The sequence below is a fragment of the Embiotoca jacksoni genome, unplaced genomic scaffold (assembly GCF_022577435.1).
Source record: "Embiotoca jacksoni isolate LCO1_2020_lvr unplaced genomic scaffold, fEmbJac1.0.p SCAF_14, whole genome shotgun sequence".
Taxonomy (NCBI): Eukaryota; Metazoa; Chordata; class Actinopteri; family Embiotocidae; genus Embiotoca; species Embiotoca jacksoni.
In genome coordinates this window covers 6,508,041-6,523,822 of record NW_027185274.1, presented here as the reverse complement: position 1 = coordinate 6,523,822, position 15,782 = coordinate 6,508,041, and the positions used below count along the sequence as shown (strand labels likewise).

Here is a 15,782-nt window from a genome sequence, read left to right as displayed (position 1 = left end):
CAGGTGAAAGCTACACGGCCTGTCCACGTTGTTGAGGGTGAAGAGGAAGAGAGAAGCCCTGACACCACTCGGATGTGCACGTACAAAGTAAGAGCCACCACAGCAAGACATTTACTGATACTAATTCAAATGTATTGTGTTTTTTTTATTAGGATTGGCACAAAAAAAAAAAGCTATTGCTTTTTACTCAATTTTCTGATATATAATGTGTATAATGTATCAAATAACTTACTGTAGCCAGTCTTGTTCTAGATTAGAGTTCTCACTTTTGCTCCTTTGCTCACTGTTCTTCATTTCTTGCAGAAACTAAACATCTGCACTCTGGTAAACATTTATTTTTGCACCGTTAATAAGGGAAACATGAATACGATCAACTTTCCTCAACTTCCTGAAGGCATGCTGCACAGCATGGGGGAAGATGGAGAAGACTGAAACCCGGATTCCTGATTAAATCATAAGTTTTATGATATTTTTCTATAAACAAATAGCTGCTACAAATGAATACAGCATTTGAGAAAAAAATATATTTCCTGTCTTCTGTCATGTCTTACCCCTTCTTACTTATTTCGGTGATGTTGAACAAGAAGCCCATTAAATGATATGCTGATGTTTTGCGTTAGCTGCATCTGTATCACTGGTTATTGTATAGTGTGTTTAACTCCACTACACGGTTGCTTTTTACAGCTTTTTTTTTTTTTTTTTTCGCTACTATTTCCGTCTTCTGCTTGTATTCTTTGCTACGTGGCGACATTAAATCGTTTCAGGCTCATATAAACCTCCAGTGTTTCACTGTGTTCCCAAAAGGAACCGTCCCCTGAAGTAGTCCATTAGTCCCAGTCCGAGATGGGAAGAAGGGTGAGGTCGACGCGTCACTGTAATGAATCAAGGGGGATGGGACAACGTTACGCGCAGCGCCCCAGCAGCCTCTCGTGTCCAATGAAGGCTGGGATTGGATTTACAAAGGGGCGCATGACTCCCCACTTTCTCGCCGTGGCTGGTCACAGAGGGCGGAGCTCCGTGCCTCCGTTTGACAGCTGCGAAATAGAAAATGTATAGCGCATAGATGGTCCGGGAAACCATGCTTCTCCAAGGCAACCATACCATCTCAAGGAATGGGCAGCAGCATGGCCTTTTATAGCCTGTGGTTGCCCTCGTAAAATCTGGCCCAACTGGAGAACACCAAACACAATATAAGGGAAATAATTAGCTTTTTTTTTTTGCACGTACTATTCGGATTTTTAGGGGGCATGCACCGTGCGTTCTCGTTTCCGCTGACTGTGGAGCGCAGTCGGACCAAGGAGCGCCTGGAGGCGAGTCTGACCGGGCTGTGTGAGCTGGAGCTCCGCAGGCAGAGGCAGGAGTGCCTGGTGCTGGGAGCGCTGGCTCTGGGAGACCCTCCGGCCCAGGACAGCTCCAGAGGAGAGCTGGCGTTTTTCAGCAGCTGGGGACAGGAAAACTTGACACTGAGACGTCAGCTGGTAAGAAGTTTACGTTGAGTGCCTTTTAATGTGTGTTTAGATTCCAGTTGCTCCGTGCGCTAATGCGCACTGTTATAAAAACCCCACTTTCCCCCTGTCATGTACCTCAGTCCTACATAGTTTTGAATGTCTTAATCGCCTGCAGCGTATCCTCGTTGTAATCAGCCTGACCGTTGGATGGACTCTGGGTTTGGCCTGCGTCTTTTGTGTGAATGTGACCCCTAGCTGGAGAAAAAAAAAAAAAAAAAAAAAAAGTTACTCAAGTTGATTAATAGGCTCGCTGTTTGAAAGGGAGTGATGCGTTTTTCTGCTTTGGGCTGAGATTTATGCCTGTTGGTAACGAAATCAGGGGGTGGAGCACCCGTGGTTTGTGGCACAGACTGACTATTTAATGGCCCATTGTTCCCTCGTCATAGACTTTTGTAGGTTTTACTACTTAACACGCTCTCATTTGTGCTTTCCACAGATCATAAAAGAATGGATTATTCCCTCAGCTTTTATGTTGATGTTACAGATAACATTTGATGCCATAATTAGCCTCTATATAATTGACGAGACGTTTTTCCTTACTAGAGCTCAAGCAAAGTTGCGACAAAATAATGTTCCGCTGTGACGCGGCGACTAACAGGAGAATTCAAAACTGGGTTCACCAAGCCAAAAGTTTCAGTAACACCATTGCTCCAACAGCTTCTCCCACAGGAAGTTTTACGCACCGCTGATCACCCACTGGTGATGTCATGTATGGCCTATAGGCTCTTTTTGTTGTTATTTTGCTCATTTTCATTTGATTTATTCTTATTTATTTATGTATTTATTGTTTGTTTGAGTGTGTCTGGGAGTTTTGTTTCTGTTGCTGCTGCTCTTGCGCTTCTCGCAGCCTGTCTCAACACTGTGATACAATAGGAAGGCATTATTAAAGAGGGTGAAAAAGAAATTAAATCAACCGCCTCCTCTTCACACCTCCTTCCTCCCTCCCTCTCTTCTCCTCCGCCAGGGGCCTAACAATGGGCGCATATGGAGCAGAATACTAATGATGCCTTTTGAGGCCTCAGTGAGGAAAAGGCGCACATAGGTGGCCTTCATTGGCTTCAGTTGGGTATGATATGGAACTCCACGTCTGCAGATTGGATGTATCATTCTGGTAGAAAAGACAAATGTAATTTTTTTTTTTTTTAAATGTACGACAGCACAAGTGCATGACTGTCATGTGTTTCCAATGTGCCACGCGCACTAGTCTTAATTTCATATCACCTGGTGCTGAGGAGCCGTCAGCACGTGTCCACATCAACACTGACAGGAAACATAATTTTCCAAGGCCGGTGAAGGAGCAATACACGTTTCCCCGCAGGATTGCACACTTTCCTCGGTTTCATTTTTGTGCAGCGCGTCTTTGGATCGATGTTTATTAACTGTTCTGCTTATCCAAGCGTGTGAGTAATTAGAAGAGAAAATCCTCGGAGGATATTTAGCCCGACAGGGCTCTAATTGAAGTCTCAAATTGAGTCTTCATGGCATCGGGTCACCATCTGCGTCCGGAGCCAAATCCCCAATCTCATCTTCCGTGTAGGTTAAAGTCTCCAAAATGTATAGTGCGCGGCGTGACACAGAAACAACTGACCCATGAGACAGCCAAGGCGTGTGTGTGTGTGTGTGTGTGTGTGTGCGTGTGCGCGGGCGCCTGCATGGAGTTGCCTTGAACATGAATGTGGCCCCAGACAGGCTGAGAGGCCTTTTCTCCTGGATACAGTGTGTGTGCTGAAGGTGTTGACAGCTGTGGGACGCCAGACAGCAGCTGGGAAAGCATGAAGCTCTGACCTCTGTCTCAGTGACCCTACTGTGTGTTTGGAGAGAGTGGAGGAGAATGTATGAATCTTACATGAACATGTGACAGCCATCCATCCGTCCATCAGCATGCAGGGGAGTTTGATTTGTGTAAACCTGATCTTAAGATACATTTAATCTCCTCTGAAGAATATAGATTGACTTAAATGGATTTAAATCAACTGTTTTGTTATCATATGTGCACATGTGTGTAAATACACACCTTCATTCGGCGGAATTGTGTGTTTTGTGTCTACAGTAGCGTTTGCTTTTGTTTTGTCTTTGCTGAGCTGTTGGCTCATCAATCATGTTTGTGTCCTTGTGACAGCAGCACATCGTTAGTGAGAGTGTGGAGCTGTTCGTGTGCTCAGCAGTGACTGATCACTCACATAGATCACCGGATGGTTTCCTCCGCTTTGTTCTGGCACAAGAATCAAAACCTCCAACATGTTTGTGTTCTTCTTTGTGCAGACGGGCATTCAGGCAAATGAACATCTGAAAATATACACACCATTTGCACACAGACAAAAACTACTGGTCTACTGCAGACTCCACGGCTGTCGGTCACATGAGCGCAGGCTGGTGCATGTCTCTCTTTTGGGGTTTCTCTTGCAGCCAACACGCTCTGCTTGCCGATCCAACCAGCCACAGCGCATGTACACAGAGTCAAAGCACATTAATGAACGCCATTCACCATGGTTATGTAAACATTGTGTGTGTAAAATTCCTTCTCTGTCAAGTTTATTTAAGAAGCATATATTTGGCTTTTAAAAATAAGTCTCCTAAAATGTGTCCATGTGCTGGAAGAAATAAGAGATCAGGAGCTGAGTGAAGCAGTGGAATAAGGGGGGTTGTGTGTGTGTGTGTGTGTGTGTGTGTGTGTGTGTGTGTGTGTGTGTGTGTGTGTGTGTGTGTTTCCGGCCTCCCCAAGCCCTCTCTGTATGGTTCCAGTCACAACATTGCTTTAATTATAGAGGGTCCAGCAGTGCGGCTGCATGCCCTGTGAGCCCTCTTACATGGATTTCTATACGCTGGCAATACTGTTCCACAGGCTGCCAGCCGTTCACTGCTTAGAGGTCTGTATATGCTTCTTTGTCTCCTGCAGAAAACCTTTTGTGTGTCTTTATAGACTGACAGGACATCCCTGCTTGTATTTGTGCCTTTGGCTTTAAACCCCATTTCTTCTATACACACTCTGAAGTACTTTAAAATCACACAGTTTTTCGGTCATTATGTCGTCCTGGTTTCACCTGGATTTGACCTGCTGGTCATTCTTCATTGAAAGACCAGGTGGCCCTGATGTGTTGTTCCCCCGCTGTGTAACAGCTTAATGGTGAGTCTGGCAGCACCGTGTCCTCCGTCTTCTCCCCCATCCCCCACCAGCCCGGGGCAGAGGATGCGGTAAAACAGCGACGATACGGTGCATAGTGTCGGTGTGAGGCCAGTGATGACAGAGCAGTCAATGAGCAGCCTGCAGAGTGAACCCGTTGGTTTGTTCATCCACGGAGGTTTGCTTGCTTTCTGCAGGGTTATAATTTCATGACTAGCTCCTTGGCTTCCACAGTGTGTGTGTGTGTGTGTGTGTGTGTGCGCGTGCGTGTGCGTGCGTGTGTGCGTGTGCATATGTCCACAAAGAGGTGGCAGGCGATCAGTTGTGTGAGTCTGCATCATTGATGAATTGATTTCCAATAGGCTCCCCTCCCCCAGTCATTTCTTTCACCCACACCGGTAGCTAAAACAAAGCTGCGCACTCTTCATTTCTGCCAAACAAAACAATATTGATGTGGTGACGCTAACGCTTTGTTTATAGTAAGACAATAAGCAGCCTTGTCGCGACAAAAGAAATGACAGCGTTCGGGGTGAGGAAGTTGTGTTGGGGAGCTCAGCTTGGATCGATCGCCCCTCAACAGCATTTTTGCTTTATGACCACATTTAGTCTTCAGGACAAAGCAGTTAGAGATCCGGCACGGATTACAGCAGCGACCGAAAATATCTCTCTCTGAGCGGCAGAGACACGGTTCTCTTGACATATCACCGTTTTGAGCAGATAAAACATGCACTGAGGCGTGATAACTATTACAGTGTTTAGCAGGTACCAGGTTTGTCATCTTCATATTTATTCATGGATTTAGCATGGAAACCTTGAAGCACAAAAGCACAACCGAGGCTGATGGGAGTTTCATTTCTATTACAATGAATGTCTGCGACAACGTTTCAGGGCAATCTATCAAACAGAAGTTGAGATATTTCAGCCTGGATAAAGTCGTACCATCTGACCGAGAAGAGGCTCCCTGTTACAAACCGTCCGTCTCGCCAGCTGTGTTGCACACCACGGGGACTGTGTACATTTCCGCAGACAGTGTTTAATTGGCACAGACACTCGGATGTACCCAAACAGTGTTCAGGAAGAGCAGAAGACCGTAACCGCTGTCTGAGAGGCTCTCCATCACGGCAGGTTTGTAATGTAAAATGTGACACCTCGTTATGAGGACATGCTCAATCTTCTGATAATGAAGTCTCTAAATGAGCCTCAAGAGTGTGTGCGTGCCTGTGTGTGTGTGTGTGTGCGTGTGTGTGTGTGTGTGTGTGCGTGTGTGTGTGTGCGTGTGCGTGTGTGTGCGTGTGTGTGTGTGTGTGCGTGCGTGTGGGTTCCTCTTGTTAAAGACTCAAGTATAAGAAGTGTGTATGTTTTGTTTGTCTGTATTCAAAATGTGTGCCTATTTAAGCTGAGCAAGCATTTTTGTCTGAATATCTGGGCATCGTGTGTCTGCATGACAGACACTCACTCACTCACACACATACATACAGATGAAAAAAACATGTCCTACCCTTCACATAACCTTGAATTATTCATGTCCCAACTGACTGCTCGCCCTGTGAGCTTCCTTGCGTATGAGGCCTCGGTGACAGATACGGACGCTCAGCAGTGATGCAGTGATGTGACCTGTGATGGCAGCATTTGTATTTTAGTAACTATCTGCATCGGACTTGCGCCTTTATCTGTTCTGACATTTTGTTTTTATTCCATCTCTATCGTGAGGGAGAAAATATTGCACCAACTGAAATTGCATCTCCTCCCCTGAATTATTTCATCTGATTCATTTGTTCATAACATAATGCATGTTGTACATGATTGATTCTATTGTCATTTACAATGCGTCAGATCATTAGATATTCAACTCGTCGTGTCAGTCTGCTCGTCTGCGCGGGAAGACAGAGCGGTAAAATGAGGAATTTCGCAGCTACTGCATCTCAACAGGTGACTGACGGGTGTCTCGAGTGGGAAACAAAATACAAGCTGGTGTGAACAAACAAGCAGTGAAGGATTCCCAGCTGTGCGTCTGTCATTAGCGTCTCCGCGAACCAGCAATTTGAATCCAAACACTGTTTGAACTTTTTTTTGCTTTGCTGTTGAAATCACTGATTGTTGCTTCTCACCAGCTGCTTAAAACTTACTTCTCAACAGCGCAATCAAAAACAGACATCGGGAACACGATCTGAGTGTGTGTGTGTATGTGTGTGTGTGTGTGTGTGTGCGTATGCGTGTGCGTGTGTGTGTTTTTCAGAGTGCTCTTCAGAGCTCACCATGGGGTCTGATGCAGGCGCTGGAGCAGCAGGTGGGAGAGCTGAGGATCGACACGGATGAAGGCTGCTGCGATGGAGCTCAGGGAGACACCGGAGACAGCCGGCCCAGTTCTGGTACGTCCGCAGTCTTAAACCTTTTCTTTCATCGCAGCTCTGTCAGGCATGTAATGAAGAGTTTTCTAAATGCAAATGCACCTTTTAATGTACTCGCAGTACATCCAGTAAGCATTTATTTTTTTTTATTTTTTTTGCATAAAATTGTTGCCCGTTTTCTCTTTGCGTTTCAAAATACACATGATGAGTTTGTAATTTATTTCTCATCTTCATGCTCCAGTTGTTTGTCATTTTGCCCTGTGGCCTATTTGTGAAATGCGGCGACAGACCGCCCGCATCAGGCAGCGTATTTTTAGAGGACGGTGAACGATCACTGAGCTACAGTAAATGAGACGGACGTCTCCTCTGGCTCTCTAATTGCACTTTGTCCCTAGGTTTCTACGAGTCGAGCGAGGGTCAGTCGCCAAAAGGAAAATCCTGCTCCACTGAGCCTGCAGAGACGGTCTCCTCCTGGGCTCACACCAATGACAGGCCGAAGTCTGTGGGTAAGAGAAACTAGCAAATGCAGAGAGTCTGAGGTGCAGCTGCACATTTGCATCCTCAGAAACAGCAGTCGTGTAGGTGAATTAGTACAAATTTGAGCATATGAGCTTTGCATTTTAGTATTTTGAAACAACAGCAATGTGTTTCAATCAGGACTTCCTCCTCTCCTTTTACTTTTGTTCAAAATGAATATTTAAGGCAGATTTGATATTTTATCTTGACGTCTGATGTTTGACAAACCAGCCATAGACAAAAACATAGATGTAAACTTAGGTTTCAGGTTTTATCTTTGAGCATGAAGTTTGGATTTATTCTTGTTGAACCTTTTTTTTTAGGTCCATGAATTTCAGAAATGTTGTAGCGTTCAGGTGGAAAGAAACAAAAGGCTCACTTAAACATACTGTTTGACTGTTTTATTCCATTTATTGAAAAATAACATTTGAAATCGGTAGCATTTAATATATATCTGAAAATGAAGTAAAATCAATAGTTAACGGCATCTTCTTGTAACTCACAATTGAAAAGGCAATTTACACCGACATAAAAATACATTTACTAAAACCAAAATTTAAAACAATATCGTCACTCAAACATGTAAAAGCACCATGAGGTGTGCCAATACAGAAAATAGTGACCATAGAATATAAATGCACCTGTCCTGTCTACAAGTAGCTACGCAAGAGATTTGGCTCTATTTCTATTTTGCTATCAATCAGTCGGTCCACTACTTTGGTCTTAAAATATCTCAGCAACTGTTGGATGGATTGTAGAATCGTGTGCAGATATAACTTCTGGTTTCCAGTGGATGAAGCCTAACAACTCTGGTGACACCCAAACCTTTCCTCTAGCATGACTTCTGATTGGTAAAATAATCGGTTTTATGACCTCAGCTGTAAAATGAATGGAAATTTCACTAGTTGCGGTTCCACTTTCTGTTTAGTGGCAAATAAATTAGCTCACTAACATTGTAAATATGCTAAATATAGTAAACGACTGCTGAACATCAGCATGGAAGCAGTTAATTAAAGTCTCAGATCCAATGGCATGACTGCAGACACTCAGTTTTATTATTACACAGTTCTGTTTACTTTTTATTACACAGAGTAACCATGTGTTATTAATATATGTTATCATGCCTCCACATGTTGACCTATCAAATTACTGCTTCCTGTAATTAGGAGACCCCCTCATGCCGAATGGAGAATTTGATGTGCCAGTCCTACGCACCACCCTCCCCCGCTCCTTCTCCGCCCCTTACCCTCCACTGGAGGGCATCGCAGAGGAGGGCGCAGCAGCGGACTCCTGGCAGTGGGACTCCAGCGGAGCCAGCCACGCCTGGCAGCAGCAACACGCAGAGGATCAGGTCACCGAGGAGGACTACCAGCAGGCTTTGAGGGTGGAGGGTTACATCCTGAGTCTCATCCAGCGCCACACCCTCTCGCCACGGCCATGTCAGCCTCGCACTACCCTGAGCCCTGACCCCCCATACTGCAGTGCCTCCGGACACAGCTCCCTACACAGGAGGACTCCCTCTCTAACCGCGGAGCAACGCCTTCCTATCCCCCATCTTCAGCCCCAAGTTGACCTTTCGACAAACCCTCAGAGCCAGGGATGGGGCCGTGACCTGCTCGAGGGGGAGGTCTGGGGAGGAGAGGCCCCGTCTTTAGAGGAGGACCTTTATTTGGCTCTGCCCTACCCCCAGTCTAGGCCGCACTCTCTGGCCAGTAGGGTACCATCACCTCTGCCCTTCCTGGACCCTAACTGTGGTGTTGGGGTTCTTGACCTCTGTTGTGAACCCCCACCCCCCCAGCATTATCTACATCCCCAGCCCCCTATTCATCACATGCACAATTTAGTAAGTGCTCAGTATATCCCTGGACAAGCCTGTCATGCCCCCGTGTGCTCCCCCAGACACTACAACCCAGAGCAGTCCAACCGAGCTGCCGCCTCTCCCGACCACCCCAACGCTAAGTCCAGAACATCTAAGAAAAGTCACACCGAGCGGCAGAGATCCAAGAAATCAAGCAGTAAAACCAGCCGATCCCAGTCTGAAAACAGCCTCCTGGGGCAGCGGGTGCTCCCTGAGAGGAGGTACAGCACCACAGAGAGGCACCAAGGCAGAGGGGATCCTGGTCAGAACCACAGCCAGGTCTCCGGGCCGCAGGTGAGCCACAACAGCCACAACGGGAGCCGACGCTGGTGCTCCAACCTGGAGCTGAGCCAGGACGAGGGGGAGAGCCAGGCGGGTGCCCTGCACAGGCGACCACCTCGAAAAGCTCGCCACAGTCCTTCCTGTCCTCAGAACTACCACCAACAGCAGCACGCCCAGCACTGGCACCAAGACTTTCGGGAGAGAGCTCCTCTCTGTCAGGGAGAAGAGGGCTACGCTGGAGCTGCCCCCGCGGAGTCCGAGTCCAGCATGAGCGAGGTGTACTCCCCGGCCTCCAGCTCACTGTCCAGTGATTCGGACGAGAGCGGGGGACTGGTGTGGCCCCAGCAGCTGCCGCCACGCCTGGCTTCTACCTCCTCCTCCTCCTCTCCTTCGCCACAAGCCGGTGCCAAGGCCACTTCTCAACCAAAAACCTTCGTCAAGATCAAAGCCTCCCACGCTCTGAAAAAGAAGATCCTCAGATTCCGCTCGGGGTCGCTCAAAGTCATGACGACTGTGTGAGCAAACGGTAAAACGCTGTTTGAGACCCACGCAGTGATGAGGGTCATCACTAGATGAGGGTCATCACTGTGTTGGAAAACTATCGTCGGAGCAGCATTGTGGCTGCTACTTTTGGTCACCAATCATATGTCAGATCACGGATCTTTACATACAACCTACCTCTAACTACAGTATGTTAGTGAAATACACTCACATTAATGGGCATCATTAAACATCTAGTTAGAGATGCTCTATCTGTAGTGTCTGGTTGAATTTATCTTGTAGCCGACAACCATCAGACACCAGACTAATGGGCATCATCTTGCTCTAATGAATGATAATTGAAGCCAAGTTACACTGTGTCGACACGGACCGCATCGAATCTAAGTGACCGGATGTGCTGCCAGTTTGTTCTTGATGTCTGTTGGCCTTATAGTTAATTAATCACCAACTAATGGTTAATTAATTCCTAGAGTGTAGAGTACAAGCCACTGCCACGGATTCTTCAACCGCTTCCTGACCGTTTATTTGTTAGACCGAAACATCGCCAAAAGCATAACGTCTTGCTAAACACCTATACTTTAGAAATTAAATAAAAGTATTTTAAAGCGGACTTCTCCAAGAAAATGATGTCAGTTTTCTCTCTTTTACAGGTTCAAAGGTTCCTAATAAGTTTCTAAGAATTGTCTTTCAAAGCACCATGTAATTTGGCACTAATCATGAGGAAAATGGCAACGTTATTAATGCTCTTACATCCACTTATTATTGGAAAGTTGACTCTTAAAATGTCCCAGTTGGCACCATTAGCTGGCCTGCTCTAGACTGGTATTACCAGACCCAAATTCACCGCATGAATATACATGGGTCTGGTCACGCTCCAGTGGGGATTGTTTCCCGTGGTTGCATCGTAGTTGACACAGACTTTTGGAGCAGCCTTTAACCAATCAGTATTGATCACCATATGACGTATAATGTGCACCAAAACTGACCCAGCAGCAACCAATAGAGACCTTCCACCAATGTGAGCAGAATACAACACCATGTTGGTAAATGAGCATGCATAATTTTATTATTACAATCATTTAAGGCGTAAATGTCTACATTTAAGGCGTTGTTCTCACTCCGGCTTCAATTTCTCGATATTTGACGTTATGATAGTTGATTGCAACTGTTGGTATCACTTCATCAGGCTCTACGACTGCCGCCATTGTTGGAGCTACATTTCAAAACAAACACTTGACTTCAACGTCATTGCATCGAACCACCCCTACCGGTCGCTGATTGGTCCGAGTGTCTGAATGAACCTTCGTGCAAACAGGGTTTCCAGACAGTGTTCACAGTGAAGGTTGAAACTGTGAGCATTAGTCAGTGGAGCCGGGCTAGCCCTGCTCCATACAAACTAAACGTCTTGTCAGCTTAAGCTCCCGGTGAAGTGATGAGCTAAATGGAAGTGTACTTATTGATTGTCTGTATAAAAATCAGTACCTTATTGCATGGTTCTTTCCAGGAGATGATTCAGTAATGACAAGGACGCTATTGTGAAATCCCAAACCCATAAAACAAAGCTCTGACTGAAACATTTCAGTGTGGTTTGAGTAAGGATTTGTCCTGCACTCAGCCAACGTCCTCTAGAGGAAGCAAACAAACGTGTGCTTGCATTTGGTTTCCGCGCAATTGTAAATTCTTCAGCTGAGTGTATGTCTCCTTATTTTTAACGATTAAGGTGCTCCGCCCTGCCTCTTGGATTCATGCCGAAGCGAACTGTCCACTACCTCGCTCTTCAGCCAGCTGCTTTGGGGCCCAGCGAGCGTGAACGACCAGACGTCACGGGATGGGTGCAGTGGAGGCCGCACTAAGGGACCAGTGTTCATTCCTGCATGCATATACAGTATATTTAAGTGCACAGATTCATTAAAACGCAGACTCACACACTCTGTAAATAGGTACGTTTTTGTATATACCGTCATGTGGCCTTGTTTGAAATGAATGTAGTTTGTAAATAAAAACAAAAATTCACAAATCTTAGGTACTTCGGCACATTTTTATTATTTTGATTATTCTTAAATCTGTGTCCGTGGTGTACCTGGTAAATTTACATAAAGCATTAATACATTCATCTGGTAAACGGGAATAAATGGCTGAGTTTACATTTCATAGAAACACTGGTGCATTTGTCAAACATGTCTTTATTTGAAAAAAACTACAAACAACTTTAAAGATCATATTACCTGTTTACTCTCCTCTAATCTGAATTTAATGCCTTCAAGAGTCACTAAAATAGTGAGCCTCAGTGTCGGAGATTAACAGTATGTCTCCCTCTTGTGGTCTATAAAAGAACTGCTATACAAGAGAGCGTGACTGCCTTCATCAATAGGTCATCACAGTTCAGTTATGTTCTAAGAACTACTTATTCTGAGAGCAATATAGTTTCTGACAATAATTTGGGTTAGGTCATGAAAAATGCCGACCATTTCTCTTGCATAATAACAAAAATATCTCAAACTTCCCGATTATCCTTGTGTAAAAGAAAAAAAAACAGAAGTGTCAAAACATTGTTTCTTGCCACATGAAAGTTCAGATTTAGCAACAGTTCCGGATTTGCAGTTCTAAAACTCACCACTTAGCTGGCTAAGCAAAAGAAAATCCTCAACAACACAGTCCAGACTTTAGTTTGTTTTCCAACACAATCACGGTTAAATCCAAATTTATGCTGGCTGAATTTACTCCTAAACCAGCCTCTTTTCAGCTCTGAGTGGACACATGTTGAGAGAGTGAGGTGAGAATATTAAAGTCATTACACCATCAGAGTTTGGTGTTTTCCTTCCCGATGCTGGAGCTCTTGGTGTCCGTATTGGTGATACTGACCCTGCTCGTCGGTTCCTCGGTGATGAAGTGCAGCATGTTGCGCAGGGAGCGATTCATGCTGTCCTTGAAGCCCCGGCCCAGACACACGTAGAGCAGCGGGTTGAGGCAGCTGTTGAAGTAGGCCAGGCACAGAGCTAAAACGTGCGCCAGATAGAGTTTGGGGCTGTGAGGGGAACTTCGGCGGGTGCTCAGCAGGAGGAAGTCCACGATGTGCAGAGGAAGCCAGCACAAGAAGAAGCTCAGCACCACGGCGAGGATGACCCTCAGTGTGCGCTTGGACCGGGTCCGCCCGCGGGACTGTCCGCTCTCCGCGCGGTTGTACACCACCAGGTGACAGACCACGATGACCAGGAAAGGGAGGATGAATCCCATCAGGAAGCGAAAGGAGGCGATGGGCCACACGTTCCGTTTGGTGTACTCAATCAGGCACTCCCGCTTTTCTTCGCCTGCTTTCGACTCCCGGGCGTGCACGAACTGGGGGATGCTGCCAATCAGAGCCAGGCACCACACAGCAACACAACCGAACACGGCCTTTCTGGGTCTCCTGTTGTTCTGACACCACACGGGCCTGGTGACCAGCATCAGGCGGTCCACGCTGATCAGAACCAGCTGCAGGATGCTGCAGTACATCACCAGGTAGAACAGGCCCTTGACCAGGGTGCAGGCCATCGGGCCGAAGTGCCAGTGGTCATCGTAGGCCAGAGGGATCATGAGCAGAGGCACGGAGAGGCAGCACATGAGGTCAGCCAGAGCCAGGTTGAGGAACCAGAGGGAGGTGACCGAGTGGGGCATGCAGAAGCCCGTCACCCACACCACCAGCGCGTTTCCTGGGACACCCAGCAGGACCACGAGGCCGTAGAGGACAAGGGCCACGATCTGAACGGGTTGAATCTCGGGAGTCAAAGTGGTGGGGAAGTCAGGCAGCGAGTAATTATCATCAGTGTTGTTAAACTCATAATCCAACATTAAGAAATCCATGGTTTGTTAAAGCTGTAAAATATATAACAGTGTCAGTGTCATGCTTAAATTCATAGATAGATAGATAGATAGATAGATAGACAGATAGATTCTATACAATAAAATAGAATGATATTAAATAAACTAAACTAAACAACAGTGTAATGAATTAAAACAAAACAGCATTGCAAGGGTGTCATTGTTGAGTGATTGCTCAAACAATATGAGAAATGTTTTATGGAAAACAATTTTCATACTTAACAAAGGAGCCCATAGAATTAACTAAATAGCCTAAATCTGATGAATTAATATATACAATTTATAAATTAAAGTTTGATCTTAATATTTTTACTTACTGTTCAGTGTTCAGTGACAGATGTTGCCTTCTCTGCTAACAGGGAAGTTGTGGAGCTGTTTTCAATTGTGATTCAGGACACCCACTCCACCCACTTGCACAATATCTTATGCAAACTATTAGTCCTCTGTTTATATATATGCCCTCATGCTTTAATTCAGTGTCAGCATTGATAGGAAACACCTGAGTATATTACAAAAGGAGAGGAACTGTACAATAATGACTTTAGGCCATAAATCCCCATAAACATGTTGCTTGAAACATAACAAGCTAAAGAGAAAATGTTGTTATAAGTATTTTTATTTCATGAACACTACCCTCATCTTCATACAGAGGAGGCATATAGGAACTTATGCTGCCCTTTTTTTTTCTTTTTTTTTTTATAATACTTGGACACAATGATACTGTTGTTCTCTAAATTTGACGAGACACTTTCATCCCCCCCTATTCAATTTCCTCAAGTGCTATCTTTCAATTATTTTTTTCTTATTTTATGCTTCATTTATAAAAGGAAATTATTCTAGCTTACATCTGTTCCTCCTCTGTTGCATGCAGCCATTCATGTTCTTCTGCTATGACGCTTCAGTTTGGGATCAAAATAGTTGATCAGACCTTATCTTGAACATGATGTTGCAGGAGCCTCGTCTATAATCAACTTTAAATTTCCATGAAGTTTCACACATAACCAAAGAATAGTAAAGGTATATCAAAGCCTGACAGAATGCATCCAGTATAATCTTTGCATGAAACAAAAGCAAAAACTAGGTTTTAGATTTATTTTGCGCCGTTTGCATAAAATAATTTTGTAGTTTAGAACAAGAAGAATTATTAGAGTGGGTTTACTATTTCCTAAATGTTAATAAAATAACATAAACCTTCAGCACTGGAATATCATTTCATGTCTTTGGGGAACAAAATACTTTATTGACAAATTCATAGTAATCATTTTACAATGACTCCAAAACTTTGTCATATATACAAGTTATTCACAAAGTAGCCTACGCACACATTGTATTACTATTAAACAACTACAGGTCTCAGCAGCCTTTACGACTGTACTAAAAATCAACTGGAGCTGCCTTCCTTCTTGTGGTTCACCATGATGAACTAGCTGAACATCCAATTTTGGTGCAGTGGTTAGCACTGTCACCTCACAGCAAAAAAAGGTTCCAGGTTCGAATCCGGTCCTGGGCCTTTCTGTGCGGAGTCTGCATGTTCTCCCTGTGCTTGCGTGGGTTCTCTCCGGGTTCTCCGGCTTCCTCCCATCATCCAAAAACATGCACCTCAGGTCAGGTTACCTGGCGCCGCGCTAGTGGCAGCCTGCTGCAGCAGCTCCCCCCTGAGAGCCCCCCTGCTGTAGTGAAGAAATTTCCCCTCGGGGATGAATAAAGTGTATCAAAAAAAAAAAAAAAATCCTGTCCACAAAAAGAAAAGAAAACGGTCTAAGACCTTGTGTAAGATGGGGGTTTGAAGG

General features: G+C 45.1%; 2 protein-coding genes across 2 annotated transcripts; one reads left to right on the top strand and one right to left on the bottom strand.

Annotated features, from left to right (window-relative positions):
• Positions 1-1,017: 1,017 nt before the first annotated feature.
• LOC138197124 (dapper homolog 3) lies at positions 1,018-12,107 on the top strand. The gene is made up of 5 exons (XM_069147669.1): positions 1,018-1,478; positions 6,866-6,998; positions 7,373-7,483; positions 8,660-10,159; positions 11,855-12,107. Exons 1-4 carry the CDS (start codon positions 1,248-1,250, stop codon positions 10,150-10,152), a joined length of 1,968 nt encoding a protein of 655 aa, XP_069003770.1. The 5' UTR covers positions 1,018-1,247; the 3' UTR covers positions 10,153-10,159; positions 11,855-12,107.
• Positions 12,108-12,171: 64 nt separating this feature from the next.
• Positions 12,172-14,337, bottom strand: c5ar1 (complement C5a receptor 1). Its single transcript, XM_069147668.1, has 2 exons — positions 14,310-14,337; positions 12,172-13,986 (listed from the first exon to the last, which is right to left on the bottom strand). The coding sequence occupies exon 2, from the start codon at positions 13,972-13,974 to the stop codon at positions 12,934-12,936; it is 1,041 nt and encodes a 346-aa protein (XP_069003769.1). The 5' UTR covers positions 13,975-13,986; positions 14,310-14,337; the 3' UTR covers positions 12,172-12,933.
• Positions 14,338-15,782: the final 1,445 nt, after the last annotated feature.

What these genes read in the sequence shown, in the direction of transcription:
- LOC138197124 (XM_069147669.1), top strand. Translation starts at nt 1,248, where the DNA reads ATGCACCGTGCGTTCTCGTTTCCGCTGACTGTGGAGCGCAGTCGGACC. An exon ending in TGACACTGAGACGTCAGCTG is followed by an intron (nt 1,479 to 6,865) that starts GTAAGAAGTTTA and finishes TGTGTTTTTCAG; the next exon opens with AGTGCTCTTCAGAGCTCACC. An exon ending in AGACAGCCGGCCCAGTTCTG is followed by an intron (nt 6,999 to 7,372) that starts GTACGTCCGCAG and finishes CTTTGTCCCTAG; the next exon opens with GTTTCTACGAGTCGAGCGAG.
- c5ar1 (XM_069147668.1), bottom strand. Translation starts at nt 13,974, where the DNA reads ATGGATTTCTTAATGTTGGATTATGAGTTTAACAACACTGATGATAAT.